This window comes from Athene cunicularia (genome assembly GCF_003259725.1).
Source record: "Athene cunicularia isolate RWA chromosome 1 unlocalized genomic scaffold, athCun1 chr1_part1, whole genome shotgun sequence".
Classification (NCBI taxonomy): domain Eukaryota; kingdom Metazoa; phylum Chordata; class Aves; order Strigiformes; family Strigidae; genus Athene; species Athene cunicularia.
Window position 1 is genome coordinate 35,928,288 of NW_020799091.1, and position 16,009 is coordinate 35,944,296.

At 33.9% G+C, this 16,009-nt stretch overlaps 1 protein-coding gene across 10 annotated transcripts in view; it reads right to left on the minus strand.

Annotated features, from left to right (window-relative positions):
- Positions 1-16,009, minus strand: part of DIAPH3 (diaphanous related formin 3) — a 240,273-nt gene that overhangs the window by 185,311 nt on the left and 38,953 nt on the right. For all 10 annotated transcript variants that reach the window (XM_026851886.1, XM_026851876.1, XM_026851848.1 and 7 more), the window contains exons 9-16: positions 10,992-11,102; positions 10,441-10,559; positions 10,173-10,289; positions 8,851-8,969; positions 8,651-8,715; positions 7,956-8,060; positions 5,476-5,811; positions 4,402-4,516 (exon numbers count right to left, since the gene is read on the minus strand). In XM_026851886.1, coding sequence (XP_026707687.1) covers positions 4,402-4,516; positions 5,476-5,811; positions 7,956-8,060; positions 8,651-8,715; positions 8,851-8,969; positions 10,173-10,289; positions 10,441-10,559; positions 10,992-11,102 — 1,087 coding nt within the window. The remainder of the gene's footprint in view (positions 1-4,401; positions 4,517-5,475; positions 5,812-7,955; positions 8,061-8,650; positions 8,716-8,850; positions 8,970-10,172; positions 10,290-10,440; positions 10,560-10,991; positions 11,103-16,009) is intronic.

A 16,009-nucleotide genomic window follows, 5' to 3' on the forward strand; every position in this document is an offset into this window, starting at 1 on the left:
TTCATGCAAAGTGCCACTGCCCTGCCTGTACGTTTCATTATTCTAGCAAAGACGACAACATATTAACATCCTACACCAGTGATTATTCTCCTTTCATCAGGCTTACAACACCTTTATTATCAAGTGGTTGTAATTCAATAATGAGCATTTTTGTTTGTTCATCTCATCTTTTAGGCTTAAGATAATATAGAAGCACATATAAGGTGTTTGTTTCAACTCTGCTACTCAGTATTTCACATACCAGTTAACTTTAATTCATATATTCGGTTTAATGTTTTCAAAAGAATTATAGTAAGAGATTCCTTTGATACCACTGTTGCCAAAAAATGCTTTTCACAGATTTTCTACATTGTTGTGCAATAATGAGTATAATCCTGATAAATCTTAATATTTATTATTTCTTTTCCTTTCAGGTCTCTAACTACCCTTCATACCAATCCTTCTTTTTGCCTTTAAAAAGAAAAGTTATCAGAAAACCAAAAGATGATTCATGCAAATGATTCACATTCATCACCTTATTTTCAGAACTTCTCAATTACTTTTTTTTTTCCCCTCCCAGACAGGTAAGAGCTATGGAGCATACCTTACTTCCACATTAATGTTTGTTTCTTGGGGTATCTCACAAAAAACTCTTGTGTTTTCTTGCAAATATTTTAAATGTATGTACACTTTTCAGTCACATTCACATCTTTTCTCAAATATTCACATTGAAAATGTTCCATCCACTGACCTGTAATTCTGAACAAATATTCTCCTGCCACATTCCCTGTGTATCAGAAAATCTATGTGGGTTTAAGACAAATGAGTTTGTTTTCCAATTATGCCCTTCTCTAATTCTTTCATATACATATATTTATTTCAGATCAGATTTATTCTGAGACAAAAATAATTTCTGAGTCAATAAATAAATTAAACTTTGTCTTGAGTAAGTTGCTACAAGAATACCATCAGCAAATGATGCCTTGATACTTCTCACTGTTCCAGCTCAAACTTTTAGAAAACATTGCTTTCACAAAATGGTTCCATTTCTGGGAAGTGATAAATCCAGCTTTATAAAAAGTAAAAGAATGAAAAGAAAATATCCTATGCCACCCATAGCCCTTACATGGACTTATCATTATCACATTATTATTATTAGTATTATCACATTATTATTATCACATTATTATTATTATTATTATTATTATCACATTATTGTTGTTGTTGTTATTATTATTATTATTATTAAAAACACAGCATAGTGAGAGTATTTCCTCCAATAAGTTACAAAGACTCTTGTCAGCAAGACAAAGAAATGATTTTTTTTTTCCCTCTGCTGTCCTTCTCTCTCCCAATTTCAAGAAAAATATATAATGCAATGAGTACAGCAGAAAATCAACAAGATGATTAGAGGTCTGAAACATAACATGCAGACAGAAAGACTGAGAGAGCTGTCAGTCTTGAGAAGGATAAAGGGCAAGGTAACTCTTACTACTGTCTCAAACTACCTAACAGAAGGCTACAGATAAGAGGAAAAGAGATTCTTCTCAGAGGTACACAATGAGCAAGAGCTAACAGACACAAATAGCAACAAGAGATATTTCAAAAAGACGTTATAAAAAAAAAAAAATCACCACAATAGTGACAAACACGGCAACAGGTTGTCCATCCCTGCATGTCCATCTTTAGGGATATTTCAAATTCAGCTAGAAAAAGCCCCAAGCAACATGAACTAGATTGATCATTTTACAAAGGAGATTGGACCAGATGACCTTCAGAGGTCCTTTCCAAACTAAAATTATTCCATGATTCATGGACATGTCTCTGGACTCAAGAAAAGTGATTTTTTTTTTCCTCCATGTATAGTCTTTGCTCACTATTTTTCCTATGCTCTGAACCTAGATTCTCTTTTACTTTCTTATTCTTACAGTAATGTTTCTTTCATATCTCCATAACATCTTCAGTTATTTCAGTTGCTTCAATACCCATTCAGAATCAACATCATTTATAACTTCTATACAAACATCTGCTAAAGCTTCAGCTCTATTCTACACTGTTCTGTATTCCTTTTTCTAGTAGAAATTCCTCAATGCATTATTAACATAGACATAAGACCTCCTCTTCTGGATCAACACTGAAATACTTTTGGCACATCAGCTGGCAAAATACACCAACTGAACATTTGAGTACTTCAATCTGATTTTGCTTAATCAGAATAAAATTCACTTAAAGCATCATTAACATTTTTGTCCCTGCTTCCACAACTAGATACCTCTTCTAACACAATGACTTCAATGAAGAGTGCATAAGCAGACCCTCAATGGAGTGCAAACCAGCTCATTCTTTGCATGCTGTCATTTGGCTACAGAATTATTTTCAACTTCTTGTCTTTCTGGTATTAGAGACAAAGCTTTAGAAATAGTCAAGGACTGTTCCCAAATTGAGTCTAGTGAATATCTTGCTGATTCTACTTTAAGAAAGCATGGTGTTAAATCTCTTCATGACTGAGAAATGAAGAAATCTGGCCATCCTCAGTTTCATTGGCAAGTTTTGTTATAATCAGTAAGTTATGCATAAGCTACAAAAAAGCATCCCCTTTCTTCATGATCATGAGAACAAAAGCCGTTACTTTGCTGTCCTATATGTACTATAATTCATGCTTTTAATAAGAGACACTGAGATGTCTGGTGCTGTCTACTTATGTGTTTAAGCATGAATGCAAATTTAATTTTTTTAATCACTTGAACAAAGATGAAATTTAGTTCCATGTTGCCCTTTAGACACCTACTTACTGTTCTAAATTAAATCTTTAGTGTCTCCACTTCCTTTTGAAAAGTTAACATAATGGCACACTTACACGACTTATGCGAGATAAGAGATATTTCAAAACTTAAAAAAGAGATTAAACAGTAAACTCCACCTGTAAAAGAAAAAAAATAGATTTCTCCCTGCAGGCTATAGCCTTTTAATTGCCCTCCCCCCTAACCCCATCATTTGGTATAAGAGTACACTCCTTTTTCATCTGTAGATCTCTTCTGTTAGGTTTTGTCAGGACAATGTATTCAGCCCATTCATTTAAACTTTGAGGGAATGTTAATCATGTTAACTCTAATGTTCTCGTTGTCTGTGGAGATTCACAATCCTCTTCTGAGCCATTAACATGTTTGGCCTGAACATCATCTTGTCTCCCAAATTTTACTGTTTAATTACACATAGAAAACAGTATTTACTCCAGCAGCTTTTAAACCTTCCAACCTATTAATTCAGGGAACATTTCTGGGAATTCTTCTAACATTATAAAGTCATCACAATTAACTTTTAGACTTATTCTGATAGATTCAAGAAAAAAATGCCTATGGTCCGTGAGGTTTTCTTGCCTTTTTATCCTTGCACAACTTTCTTAATATTATTAAGTATCAACAGTAATAAACTCTAATATTCAACTCCATAGTAATACTGCTAGAGCATAAAAAGCCTGCTTTGACAAAAACAGAATAAAGTTCTTGGTATAGTAAAAAAAAGAATACTGGATGATACACCAAAGCATTCACAAAAAAAAAAAAAAAGACCAACAACAACAACAAAAAAAAACAAACAAACCCCCTCCCCTTAACAATGTTATGCACTATATTAAAATAAAAATATCAAAGTGAAATTTATAAAACAAACTAAAGAAAATAATAATGACTTCTCAATTTGAAAAGGAATTAATGATTGCACCCCTCTGGCTGCCCCAAAGTACTAAGTCTGCAATACTTATCAAGGGGGGAGGAAAAAAAAGATGTCAAGAAACAACAGTGTAAATATACGCATTTTATATATGGGCAGAATTATCTAAACTACTAGTGAGACAACTTACTTCCAGAAAGGGATAAAAAATCTAAAGCCAGGAATACTTTCAAATATTTTGCTTTTCTACAAGGTTTTAAAAGCTGAAGAAGCTAAGCAAAATATCAAGAGATCTAAGTTGCTACAGGTTTATCAGAAAGTAAAAAATTTCATTAAAACTCTCCTCCCTCATGGAGCCAAAGCACATCAATTATCACGTGCATTCTGAGGGTAAACACAACACCTTCTGGAATCAAGATTAGATCACAGTATTTTATTAAGGTGTTCTGACAAAATCTTATAAATATGTTTTCAAACGTGACTGATTAAAGTCTGTATTATCCAGAAGCGTTTCTCAGGTTTTTTTGGTAAGGTTTTCCTTGTAAGTGACACAATTTTTGTCACCCTTTAAGTAAAATATTCCAGTATTACTGCTTTAAGTAGTACAGGATTTTCGAACTTTTTTCTTCACACGTTCCACTAAAAAAACAGAACATGAATATTATATTCTAAAATTTTTCATATATATATTTAAGCCCCAAGAATTTTAAAGATACCTCTAAAAGCTGAAAATTAAAACAATCAATTACTTACCCCTATTTTGACAACAAAATGTAAGTTCCAATTTGCAAAGCATGTCAGCATTCTCATACTTGTCCTCTTCTGCCTTAACCCAAAAACAGGATTCTGTCATTTCCTGAGGCCTGATCTATAAGCAAGAGACAAAACAAAATTTTATTGATTAAATTATTTTGACACTATCCAGAGACTGTGCTCTGTAGAGTCGAAAGCAAATTAAATACTTAAGATCTCTATAAGGCACATGAACTTTTGGTATATAACTCATTTTATAATTGTTAATATATTTATGACTGTAAATAATAATGCTTACAGTAAGTGCTTTTAGACAAACTGATTCTAAGAATACAGGACAGCACACTCTGTTATCCATGGTTTAAATGTAGCAAATTGTCTTTGGTCTAGAGTTAAAACTTGGTAAACTTTAAATAATCTCTGAACACAGCTGGTTTAACTAGATATTAAGTACTTTTTTAGACTGTAGCTTTGATTGCTTCACAAAGCTCTTAAAAATTTTTTATTAACTTATTTTGGTCTAAATAATTAGAGCTTCCAAAACTGAATAGATTAATAGTCCAGGCATACTTGATCCCATCATAGTGGAGAAGAAAAAAAAAGAAAGACTCTGCATTTTTTCAACCATTAAATTTACCTAAGTACATTTACACTAAGAACAAATGGAAACACCTGCAATGCTTCTTGCCACAGTCCAGGCTAGATAGATGCAAGACACTTGTTTGGAAACTGTATAGCTATCAGTACAGTGCAGTGACTGATCCAATGTAAAGAGTTTGCTAAACAAGGCATTGTAGGACCCAGGAATCATGATGGTATCAAGGTCATATTATTCTAGACCAGAAATTACTTTTCCTGGCAATTCAGAAAGTCAACAGATACTTGCCCAAATAATTCAGGAGTCAGTGAAACAGTTTTCAGAAAACAATGAAACATAAGGGCAGAAAGTACCTGTATCTTACATAATTTTAACTAACGTATCAATTCCTCTATCTAGTCTTACTCCTGACAATCTATTTACCCTAAACTGTAGGTAAGATTTTACATCGAGTATTTGACATTCATCAGTACTACCTTAGACCAGTTGAGTCTTTTCATGGTAACCTCAGGTCTGAATTCTTTTTTAGGCTTCATTCCAAATGGCAAAGTACATGAAGGTGGAGACCACTGTGCTCCAGGCAGGCCTGGTAGAGGTGGCGGTGGAGGAGCAACACCAAAACCCCTAGGAATTCCCAAGCCATTCAGAAGTGGTAGAGGAGGGGGAGGAGGCGGTGGTGGTGGAATTGCTCCATTAGAAGGCAGCAGTGGAGGAGGAGGAGGCAGAAGTCGATGTGGTCCTGCAGCTTCCAGTGGAACAACAGATGCATCTCCACGTGTTGATGGTACAAAACCAGGTGGCAAAGAGCCGTACTGATGAGAAAAATACTTTTATTCAGTTTCACCCTTTTTTAATCAAAAAAATGCCATAACAATCATAGTTTATAGATTAAATTCAGCAAGCCAATTGAAAGTCAGTGACATTTTTCTTGTATAGGATAATCAAAATATGAATTATAATGAGACCAACATTCATACCAGGAGGTTCACGCCAAAAAGATAAACTGAAATGATATATCCTACTTGTCATATTTCACTGATCATGATCTAAGACGGGTCTGATAGGTGTCTTGATGAAATTTTTTCTAGACTACTACGGTTTAGCTCAAATTAAAAAAGTAACATCCTAGTCTCTCTTGTTCTTACTTATCCTTCACATTACAGAGTAATATTCCAAGGACATAACAGTAGAATCTGAAGAGATTAGTAGTTCTGTTGAAAAACAGGTATTTTCCAATATAGGAGCATTCTCATTGTACAGAATTGAAAGAACAAAGCAATGATGAAAAAAATTCCTTCCAAAAAATACTACTGCCTTACACACCAACTTCTTATTCTATACAATAAGGTCATCTATACTGTATCGATAGGTTTATTAGCACTTCTGTAAGTCTAAAAAAAAAATATTTATTTCTACTACTTAAAGAACTTCTATCATAGGCTTTCAAACATTAATAGGCACCTGACCAAAAAAAAAAAAAAAAAAAATTATCTACTGGTGATAGTATTGATGAACTTTTCAATTGATAATTATGAGCTGAAACAAGTCATTTTTTAAAAATGGAGAGAAATACAATAAGCAAAAGATTTAATAGTTTTAAAAAGAAATAGTTGAACAGCAATAAATAGAAATAAATACATGTACTACATGTAGCTGCTGAACAATTAGGTTCTAATAATGAAAGAAATACATAAACAAATACCAAATACCACAAAAGAGAGTAAAGGAACAAGACTATGAGAATAATAAGTAGCCACACTAAGCAGCAACTGAAAAGACTCCTCTTAAGAGATTTAAGATTACTAAATTGCAGTAATCAATTACTTGATATTTACAAAACATTCCAAGTATCCCATTAACAGCAGGATAATTCATGGTATGATCATTAGTGAGCATAATCAGGTGTTATGCTCACTGTCTGCATGTAAAACAAGATAATAATGAATACAGTGAACAAGACGAAGTAAAATAGGCGAGAAAACCTATTTCACTCACAAGAAGTATGCAAGTATGTTTTCAAGATCCACACTACTTCAATGAATGATATACAGCTCTCACTGAAATAATATTTTTAGAATGCAACAATTTCTGTACTTGCTTTTTTAAAGCCCATTTGACTTTGACATTAACACTTAATTCTGACCAGAAAACTGAATTAGAATGACATTTTTGAACAGACCAAAGAAGAGCTAAACTAATTTTCCTCACTAAGAAAATTAAACAAGCTTAAGAGTATAAAAACCCCACTATGATCAAAACATGTATTTTATCACCTTCCTAATATGCATGTCTCCCAAATGCTGTCTCTCTTTATCCATTTTTAGACTGTGCTTGTTATTCCAGGAAATAAGACACAGGAAAAATCCCTTGGTCACACAGTCTCCTTACGCAGATTTTAGAGCTGAAGCAGTTACAAGCTAACTCAAGTATTACACTCAAAAACCAGCACTATTCCTCTCCACATTCTAAAATATCTATTTATGCCTGAAAATTGAAAAATTATCTGGAAATGTTCTTATCCAGCCACAGGTTATTTCTTTCACTGCTGGATATCCACGGTAAGGATTCAGCAAAGCAAACTGCATAATGAATAATTTCCTGTGGAGGGATAAAGATCACAGTGATGAATGCTAATCTAAAAGCATAAGACTTATTACCCAATGTGGTTAATTACTTTGGAAATATGACACTGAAAGCAAACCCAAATGAAATAGAAGAAACTAGTTTAATTAACAGAGCTCAGGCACAAAAAGGATCATCTGGGAACTCAAACTGCTAATTAATGTCACACTACAATTCTTCGTATAAAATAGAAATAAAGGAAACTAACAGTCCATAATAATCGATAACAAGGATTCTTTGGAAAAAATCCTCCACTGTGCTGTCAGAATCTACTAAAGATACAAAATTAAGTTCCTCTCAAAAAAAATACTTCATACATTTAAGTTGTCTTTACCTGTGATTTAAAAGCATGTAATTCTGCTTCAAGTTCATTGATTCTTTCTTCTTTTTTTTGCAATAGGGCCTGAGTCTCCTGATGAACTACGAAATCTTTTTCAAACTAAAAAAAAAAAGAAAAAAAAAAAAAAAAAAAAAAAAAAAAGAAGAAAATTGTTGATAGTTTCTTTAGATTTCAACATTTGTGTTTGTTAAAACTCACATGTTAACAATACTAAGGACACATACAACATATCTGCTATTCTAAATTCCATGTATCTACTGTGTAGAAGTATCACCTCTATTTACTACTACAAGTCTTCACCATTTGAAATAGTATAAACTACTCAAGGTATTTTAAATTGGAATTAGAGTAGCTTAAAGAACTGATGTACAGTAATACGGAGTCCATAGATACAAATCAGTCAGTTATTCTCCCACTGTTTATCTTGAAGAAACTGGTAAATATTTAAATATTCAGTTATTTGTGGGAGATTTGTATATGAAACCTTAAAATAAATAGTAGAAAAACTCTCAATTCAGGTTAACTATATTACACCACTTTCCTCTGTTTCCCATTCCACAAGAAAAATCCAAATTCCCACTTAAACATACTAAGTTGAAAACTATTTCATGTTCAGTTACACCATTCATGAAGTTATTAATTAAAGCCCTATGTCCATCTTATGATAATATAACTTAAAAATTACTTACTTTTCTGGAAAGTTCAGAAGCCCTCTCTTCACATTCTTCTAATCTTGCTTTATCTACACAAATATCTTGAAAAAATAAACAAACACACTTGCACATATACAGGGAACACAAGATTCTTAACCACATGTACAACTTTAACTTTGTTTTAGGAACACATAAAGAAGTATGATACTATAAGCATTCCCAAACACAGTACTTACCTACTAAGTGACTGAAATTTATATCTAATCTTTTACGATATGTGAAATCTGGGTCCGTTCCACTTCGATGCAACACTATCTGGGACACACATTCTTCAATTAATTTGAAATACTGTGGACTAAAGACAGAAATGAGATCTTTATAGCATATTTATTTATCAACATATACTTAAAATCTTGTCTATGAACAAAGTAAGGTCAAAAGATTTGGACTGACTTATTTCCATAAAAAGATAAGTGCAAACCCCAAAAGTCTCGACAGACAAATATATCTGGCAGTTTATTACATAAGAACAGTTTATACAAAGCCTGAAAAAACAGCGGATGTAAAGATAATTCTTATAAACTCTGCATCTCTCCACACTATGGAAATAAAAGGACAGAGTACCTCCTGCTTCCCCCCAGTAAAGAGGGGGCTCTTTATTCAGCTTGATCCCTTCTGGTTCTGTGACACTTGTGTAACTATAAATACATTGCAGCCCTGCTTCCATAAGAGGTATGAAAAACACTTTGTTCTAAAATGCCAGGGGGTATGACAGCTGGACCACTTGCCCAGAACATGCAAGCTGTGAATTCAAACCCTTTCAGGTAGAAGAGGTGTAGCACAGGTGCACCCACATCAGGCAAGCACTCTAAACCTTTAAGGGTGCATCTGTACTAGACCCTGCGTGAAATGCAAGGTCATGCAGAATGCTATGCAGAAAACAGACAGCTTTCCTTCCCTGTTCAGTTTGTATCTGGTTCCTCCAGCATTTCCTCAAAAACAACACAAGCAGATTCTAGAAAGTGTTTGGCAACTTCAAACTTATTAAATATTTCCCTGCAATTTATCTGATGCATTTTCCAAGAGACACTAACATGTTCACAATGACCTATAATGTATATTTAAACTACTCAATTCCCGACCAAAAGTTACTCTAAATTAAGCATATGTTCAAATTTCTGTATAAAGTGCATACTTAGATTTGTCCTTTAACTCAAATACACCACAAAATTACAATGCTAATACCATGATTTATAACTCCTTGATAAACCTGTCCTGATCACTTGAAGTCAGTAAGGTTAAGATCTCAACAAAAACAGTTTTCCATACTTACATATAAAAACGTATCCTAAGCAGAAGGGAAAAAAACATATATATGGCATTCTTATACAGAGCTGATACTTTTGAACATGAGTTCACAAAGGAATACTTAAAAATGGCAATCCAAACAGAAAAAGACAAAACTGTATTTATCATTAAATTTATGGAAGAAATATTCTATTAATGACTAAATTACAACAAAATCCATAATTAACATTTAACATAGCATTAAACATACCGTATAAAATAATCATTTCTTATCATCAAAAGATGCTGCAGAATAGAAAGAAAATATCCTTCAGCACTAGTGTCCTTAACTGTGTTCCACACCATGTTGTAAACATCATTTACTTCAGTAAAAGTGTTAAGGAGAGTAATAGCAAGGAAAAAAATATTTCAGTCAAATATTGACTGATATCTTCTTTAAACAGAAGTTATTCCAGAAAAATGTCCATACATTTTATTTTATTTTATTCATGTTTCTCTTACTGATATCAAAAGGATATTCTAGTTCAGATCTAATATCTTCTAAACGATGAGAGAATTCCATCATGTCTTCTTCCTTATGCTCATTGAACACTTTCAGCTGAATATCTAGTGCTTCATTCTTTATACAGTTCAATTGCTGCAAAGAGGAAACAGTAGAAAGGCTTGGAAAATTAATGTTTCCATATGTAAATAAACCTTATCTTTTTAATAACTTCCATAAGTCTATGTTCTTTTAAAGTTTAAAACTACAAGAACACATGAGTTAAGTTAAATATTCAAAAGGTAAACACAGCTTCAGCCTGGCTTAACAAGCATCTGCACAACAGTCTGTCACATGTTCTAAATCAAAGTCCTAAAATGCGGAGGAATCAGCATAAAGTTCAGAGATGATACCTCACCTTTTCATTCTTATTTTAAAACTAATTCTCATATCTAACTGCTCATACCCAGACTTAATAAAATGCCCTTGAGAATAATTTATTAGAATTTGTTCTCCCATTCCCCCTCTCAAGCTCAAATAGTCCAATAATTTAAATAGTAATGCAGAGAGAGACTACAAGACGCTTACTGGCAGTATCTCTTTCAATCCACTGCGCATAAATTCATTTCTGATGTGAAGCCTAAAATCCAAGTCGTCAGGAGATGTAACGAGAGCATTGATGAGCTGCATGCAAGCTACCTGTAACAGAGAAAATATTAAACTATTTTATTTCTTAGGTTTCAATATACATCACAGTCAAAAAGACAAAACAAACTAGTAATTAGACATTACACCATGTCTGATTATCAATCTACTGTAATCTTATAATTAAGATAATTAAATTTCTTATCAGCTACACGAGCTATAAATACCAAACACTAGCTCACAAATTTCCATAAAAATGAAGTATTTTCTCACTCCATTGAATTATACCATTAAATAAATAGCAAGTTCCTTTAGTAAATGAACTTCACCAGGTAGTAAATACTTTGATAGGCATAACTCTCAACACATAAAAATCAATGTAAATACACATTTATCTATAGATATATATAAAACTGATGTATTAGAAATGGTGATGACTAAAGCCTGTGTGAACAGTAGAAAACATATTTGAAGACAGAATGCTTATTAAACTAAACTGAGCCTGAAGAACAGGACACGCTTTTCCCCCTTCTTCTTAAAAATCTTCCCTCTTTAAACATACTGAGTGTCATAGAATATTTCATGGGAACCAGTAATTCAGCTCAAAAGCAAGCATCAAGTCAACTAGTGAGTAGTCTCTCCTCTGAAGCATCAAGAGATTCATCTTGAAAACCCATAGCAAGGAGCAGCAGGAATGCACTGTCCAGATTCACAAGCCTTTAGAACAATCACAGCTTATTCTTAATCATAAATAAGGATGACAGCAGCCATTATTTCCTTTTTTCACCCAGTTATTGTTTTCACATCTTGCTTCAATGCACAGGAAATATGTTATTCATGTATTTCCAGCATTTTAAGGTGTTTCTAAAAGCACAAGTCAATTAGGGTTGTCTTCTGGCCTAATATACTATGTAAACAAATAAAGCAATCTGGCTCACTTTGTTGTAAAGCCTTTTATAATCTGGAAAATGATGATGTATTATGCTGTGGTCAGGCAAACGGTAATATTGGGAACATACGGTATTGGCCATCTTCAAAGTACAAATAATTCATAGCACTGAATTTACATAAAGTCACGAGAACTAGATGGACTAGCAGCTTTGATATAGACTGTAAAAAACAGCAGCACTCATTAGGTTTCCAAGAGAAACTTGCTAAGATTAAATGGTAATACAACCATGATCCTACATTTATCCTACTGAAAGGATTGCAAGTATGTGTGGTGGGTTTGTGTGTGGTGGAGTTTTGGTAGCAGAGCAGGTGGCTACAGAAATGGCTCCTCTGAGAAGCTTCTTGAAGCTCCCCCTGCTCCCAGTCAGACCCGCCTCTGGCCAAGGCCGAGCCAATTAGTGATGGTGGCTGTGCCTCTCTGATAAAATATTTAAGAAGGAGAACCTGAGAGGAAGAAGTAGTTGTGAAGGAAATACCTATTCAAACATTGAGGTCAATCCCGTAAATGATGGTATTTGGAGTCACTTGGAGAGACAACTACAAGGGCCCCACAGCTCTGCGCCAGGAGTTGGGACCATCTCTGCAACTTCCAGAGATGCTCAAGAGGACAAGGATGCTCAAGGGAAGACACATGGGATGATGTGGTTGGAACCACTATACTAACCCATCCAACACCTCTCCTGGAGAAAAGCTGCCATGACAGAATCTATTCTTATATTGTTTCATCATACAACATCCTGTTTTAAAGTTATTGATGACGCAAGGTAATAGGAGGACAGAACAAGATTTGTTCCTTCCTCTTACTTGACTGAAGAGCTGAAATTAAGGTCTAGTACAACAGAACTTCTATGAAACTCAGTACATGCACATACCTAAATTTGTATAATAATAAAGAAAACTTGCTTCTATTTTATAGACATCAATAGGACAAAGCACACTAAATTATTTAAATCAACTGCATAAAAATGTTGATGGACTTCTATAACTTACTCCAGTCTTAGACAATAATTATTTGTTATGACATCTAAAGAAAATAAAACACAAGTGGGGATAAAATAAAAATTAAAGCTTCAGCTGATTGAACATGAAGCTTTTTTAAAACAGATCAAAAGAAAAAAATCGTTGGAGGAACAACTTGCAAAAAGCATCTATGATTAATACATCTTTTTCCTTGAAGATAACAAAAGGAGGAAAACAACCAGAAAAACTGAAGGATCGGTAAAAGATCACAGTGAAAGGAGTACCCAAAGAAAACAAAGGCCACAGCAACATTTCATCAAATGTTCTACTGGTGTGTGAAAGAAGGTCCCAATGTAGAAGAGAGACACAGGCAGGTTCAAAAGTTGGCAGAAGAAGTTAAAGAACAATGCCAACATTCATAGTTTTGAAGAAAATTAAGGAAAAAGCAATAGTACATGCTATTTCCTTAAAGTTCGTACTGAAAAGCACAATGACACCCAAGAAAAGGAAGACAGAAGAAATTATATCAGTATTTATAAGGACATTTTCAGGACAACTACAAACTGGTAAGACTGACTTTTCTACTAAGAGAGAACAAAATTAATGAGTTACATTAAAATAAATGCAGCACAAATAAATAGACAGTATGAATAAATGCAACATGGCTTTGTAAAGCAAAGTCCTGTTTCATAAAGCCATAAAACTTGTTTGAAGGGCTGAAGGAGCTGGCAAGAAAGCTCTGACTGGCATAAGTCGGGACTTCAAAAAATAAAAAAGTTTGTAAAATATCAAAACCATTCAGAAAAATTTAGAAAACAGTATGTTAAGTAGCCAAATACCAAAATATTACAAAATAGCATTAAATTTTATGTTTAAAAGTTTCTTACTTAAGAAAAGCTTTTAGGGTTCAAAAATTATTTGACTGGTTTAAGTTCTGGTGAAGTAATGTTTGCTTGCTACTTTTTTTTTTTTTTCCTCCTTGCTTAAGTCCATCTTTTTATTTTATGCTAGCAAAGTGTGTAACATTAAAAAAACAATAAAAATATTAATTAAATAAAAAATAAATCACTTATAATGCTAGAAACTGCAAGGCAATGAAAGCCTGTTCCTGTCCTTTTTCCATATTCTTTCACAGAATCAAAGAATCACCCCATCACAGAATCGTCTAGGTTGGAAAAGACCTTGAGGATCATCCAGTCCAACCATTAACCTGACAGTTCCCAACTACACCATATCCCTCAGCGCTATGTCGCCCCCACTCACTTACAAGTGCCAATCCAGAAGGGTGGGAATCTCCTAAAGGAACCACCTCATATGTACAAAGCCATCTGAAATGATATTTGAAGTTCAATCATGGGCAATTAAGTTTAGCCTTGGATTTCCATTGGTTACATGAGAGTTTAGACATCTAGCTCCAACGCTTGATGGGGTGTCTTACTTGCAGACTAAATCCTATTTGGTGTCTTACATTACTAAAGAGAAAAATCTGCCATTTACTTAGAAAGCTCATTTGTTCCCAATCTACAAAGTTTTATCTAAATGTCTGACATTTTACCTCCATCTGTGTCTATTTGTTTAGGAAGAAAGTCTCAACCACAAAAATGCTTCAGAAAAACAAAAAGTCAGGTCTGTCTTTTTTCTTTTTTTTTTTAATTAAATTACAAAGATAATCTGGTATTTCTAAACCTGTACGACTTTCTCATCTTAAAGTAGCACTAAATTGTAGCAACATCCTTAAATCCTGAACATTCAAATACAGATTGGTATTTAGAATTATTAAACTACCAGAAAGCACTGCTGACTTCAGATCTAACAGTAGTCAAACAATTAATGTTTCCTGCTTCTGCAGTGTGGTTACTAATCAAAGAAATGAAGTAGAATTAACAGATGTGGTAATTTCTTCCACAAAGTGTCCATTCAGCCTCTAATGATGCTAATAAAGGGTCAGACCAAAGAGAAAACAGAGTCCAGATAGTTGAAAGAACTTCTTAAGGATGAAAGGAAGCTACAGTTAAGTAACTCATTCCTTCAAGTGCTTGTATCTACATACATTCATACTACACATGAACTCAAGGAGTATCCATTCATAATTGTCTTCAGTTTTCCTAATAAAGAAAAAATTGAATAACGATTATCCCAAAATTAAACATATTCCTTGACAATTCTCAAAGTATGTAACACTTAAGGAAAATGCCTGTGACATTCCAGTTGACAGCTCTACACGTATCAACTCTTGGGACACAGAACAATCAGTTGGTAACTCCTTGCACTCCAGGTCAGTGGGTCCTAACTGCATTCTCTTACACTCAATCACCTTGGATAAGATTCTGTAAACAGACTGACAGCCTTTTCAATATTCAGCCACGGACACCATGTGGAAAAGCTGTGTCCACACTAAAAAAGATGTCTCCTCTTCCATAAATTAAGAAGTATTCCTGCTGAGGTAGTATGAGGTTTAGCGAAGACAGATAAATTAGCTTCCTAGGAAGGTAGAACTCACTCTGAGCAAAACATTCTGGGCAAATGTTATATATGTAAAACCAACTCATGAAGAGCTGTAGATTCTGTAGATGGAGGCATTTGTCAGTCTGCCCTTAAGAAGATGCCTGAAGAAGTGAAATTATTTTAGGCTCTAACATTGAAAGGCATATGGTAATACACAGCTCTCTGGTGTACCTTCCAAAATTCTGTTGTAGAAATTGCAGTCTTCAGCACTAAGTTCCCTTTCCTGAGGGGCACCTCTAACCCAGACAGTAATTACATCTTTAGAGTATCCTGCTGTTTACAACAAGCAGGCAGTGAATGCATGTAGAGGCACTTTCCTTTCTTCAGGGAAAAGCCAAGAGCAAATCTTTCACTACATGTGGCAGACTAGTTAGATGAATCCTTTTTCAACTTTGCACAAATCATGACACAGTTCACGTGGAAAGTCAAAATTTTGAATGCTTTCCTCCATGAGAAACTAGACCAATGAGATCAAATATACTCTCTCTCAAAATTTAATCCTCTGTGATTCTAACTGGTGATGACTATTAAGTTAGAGGATGCAT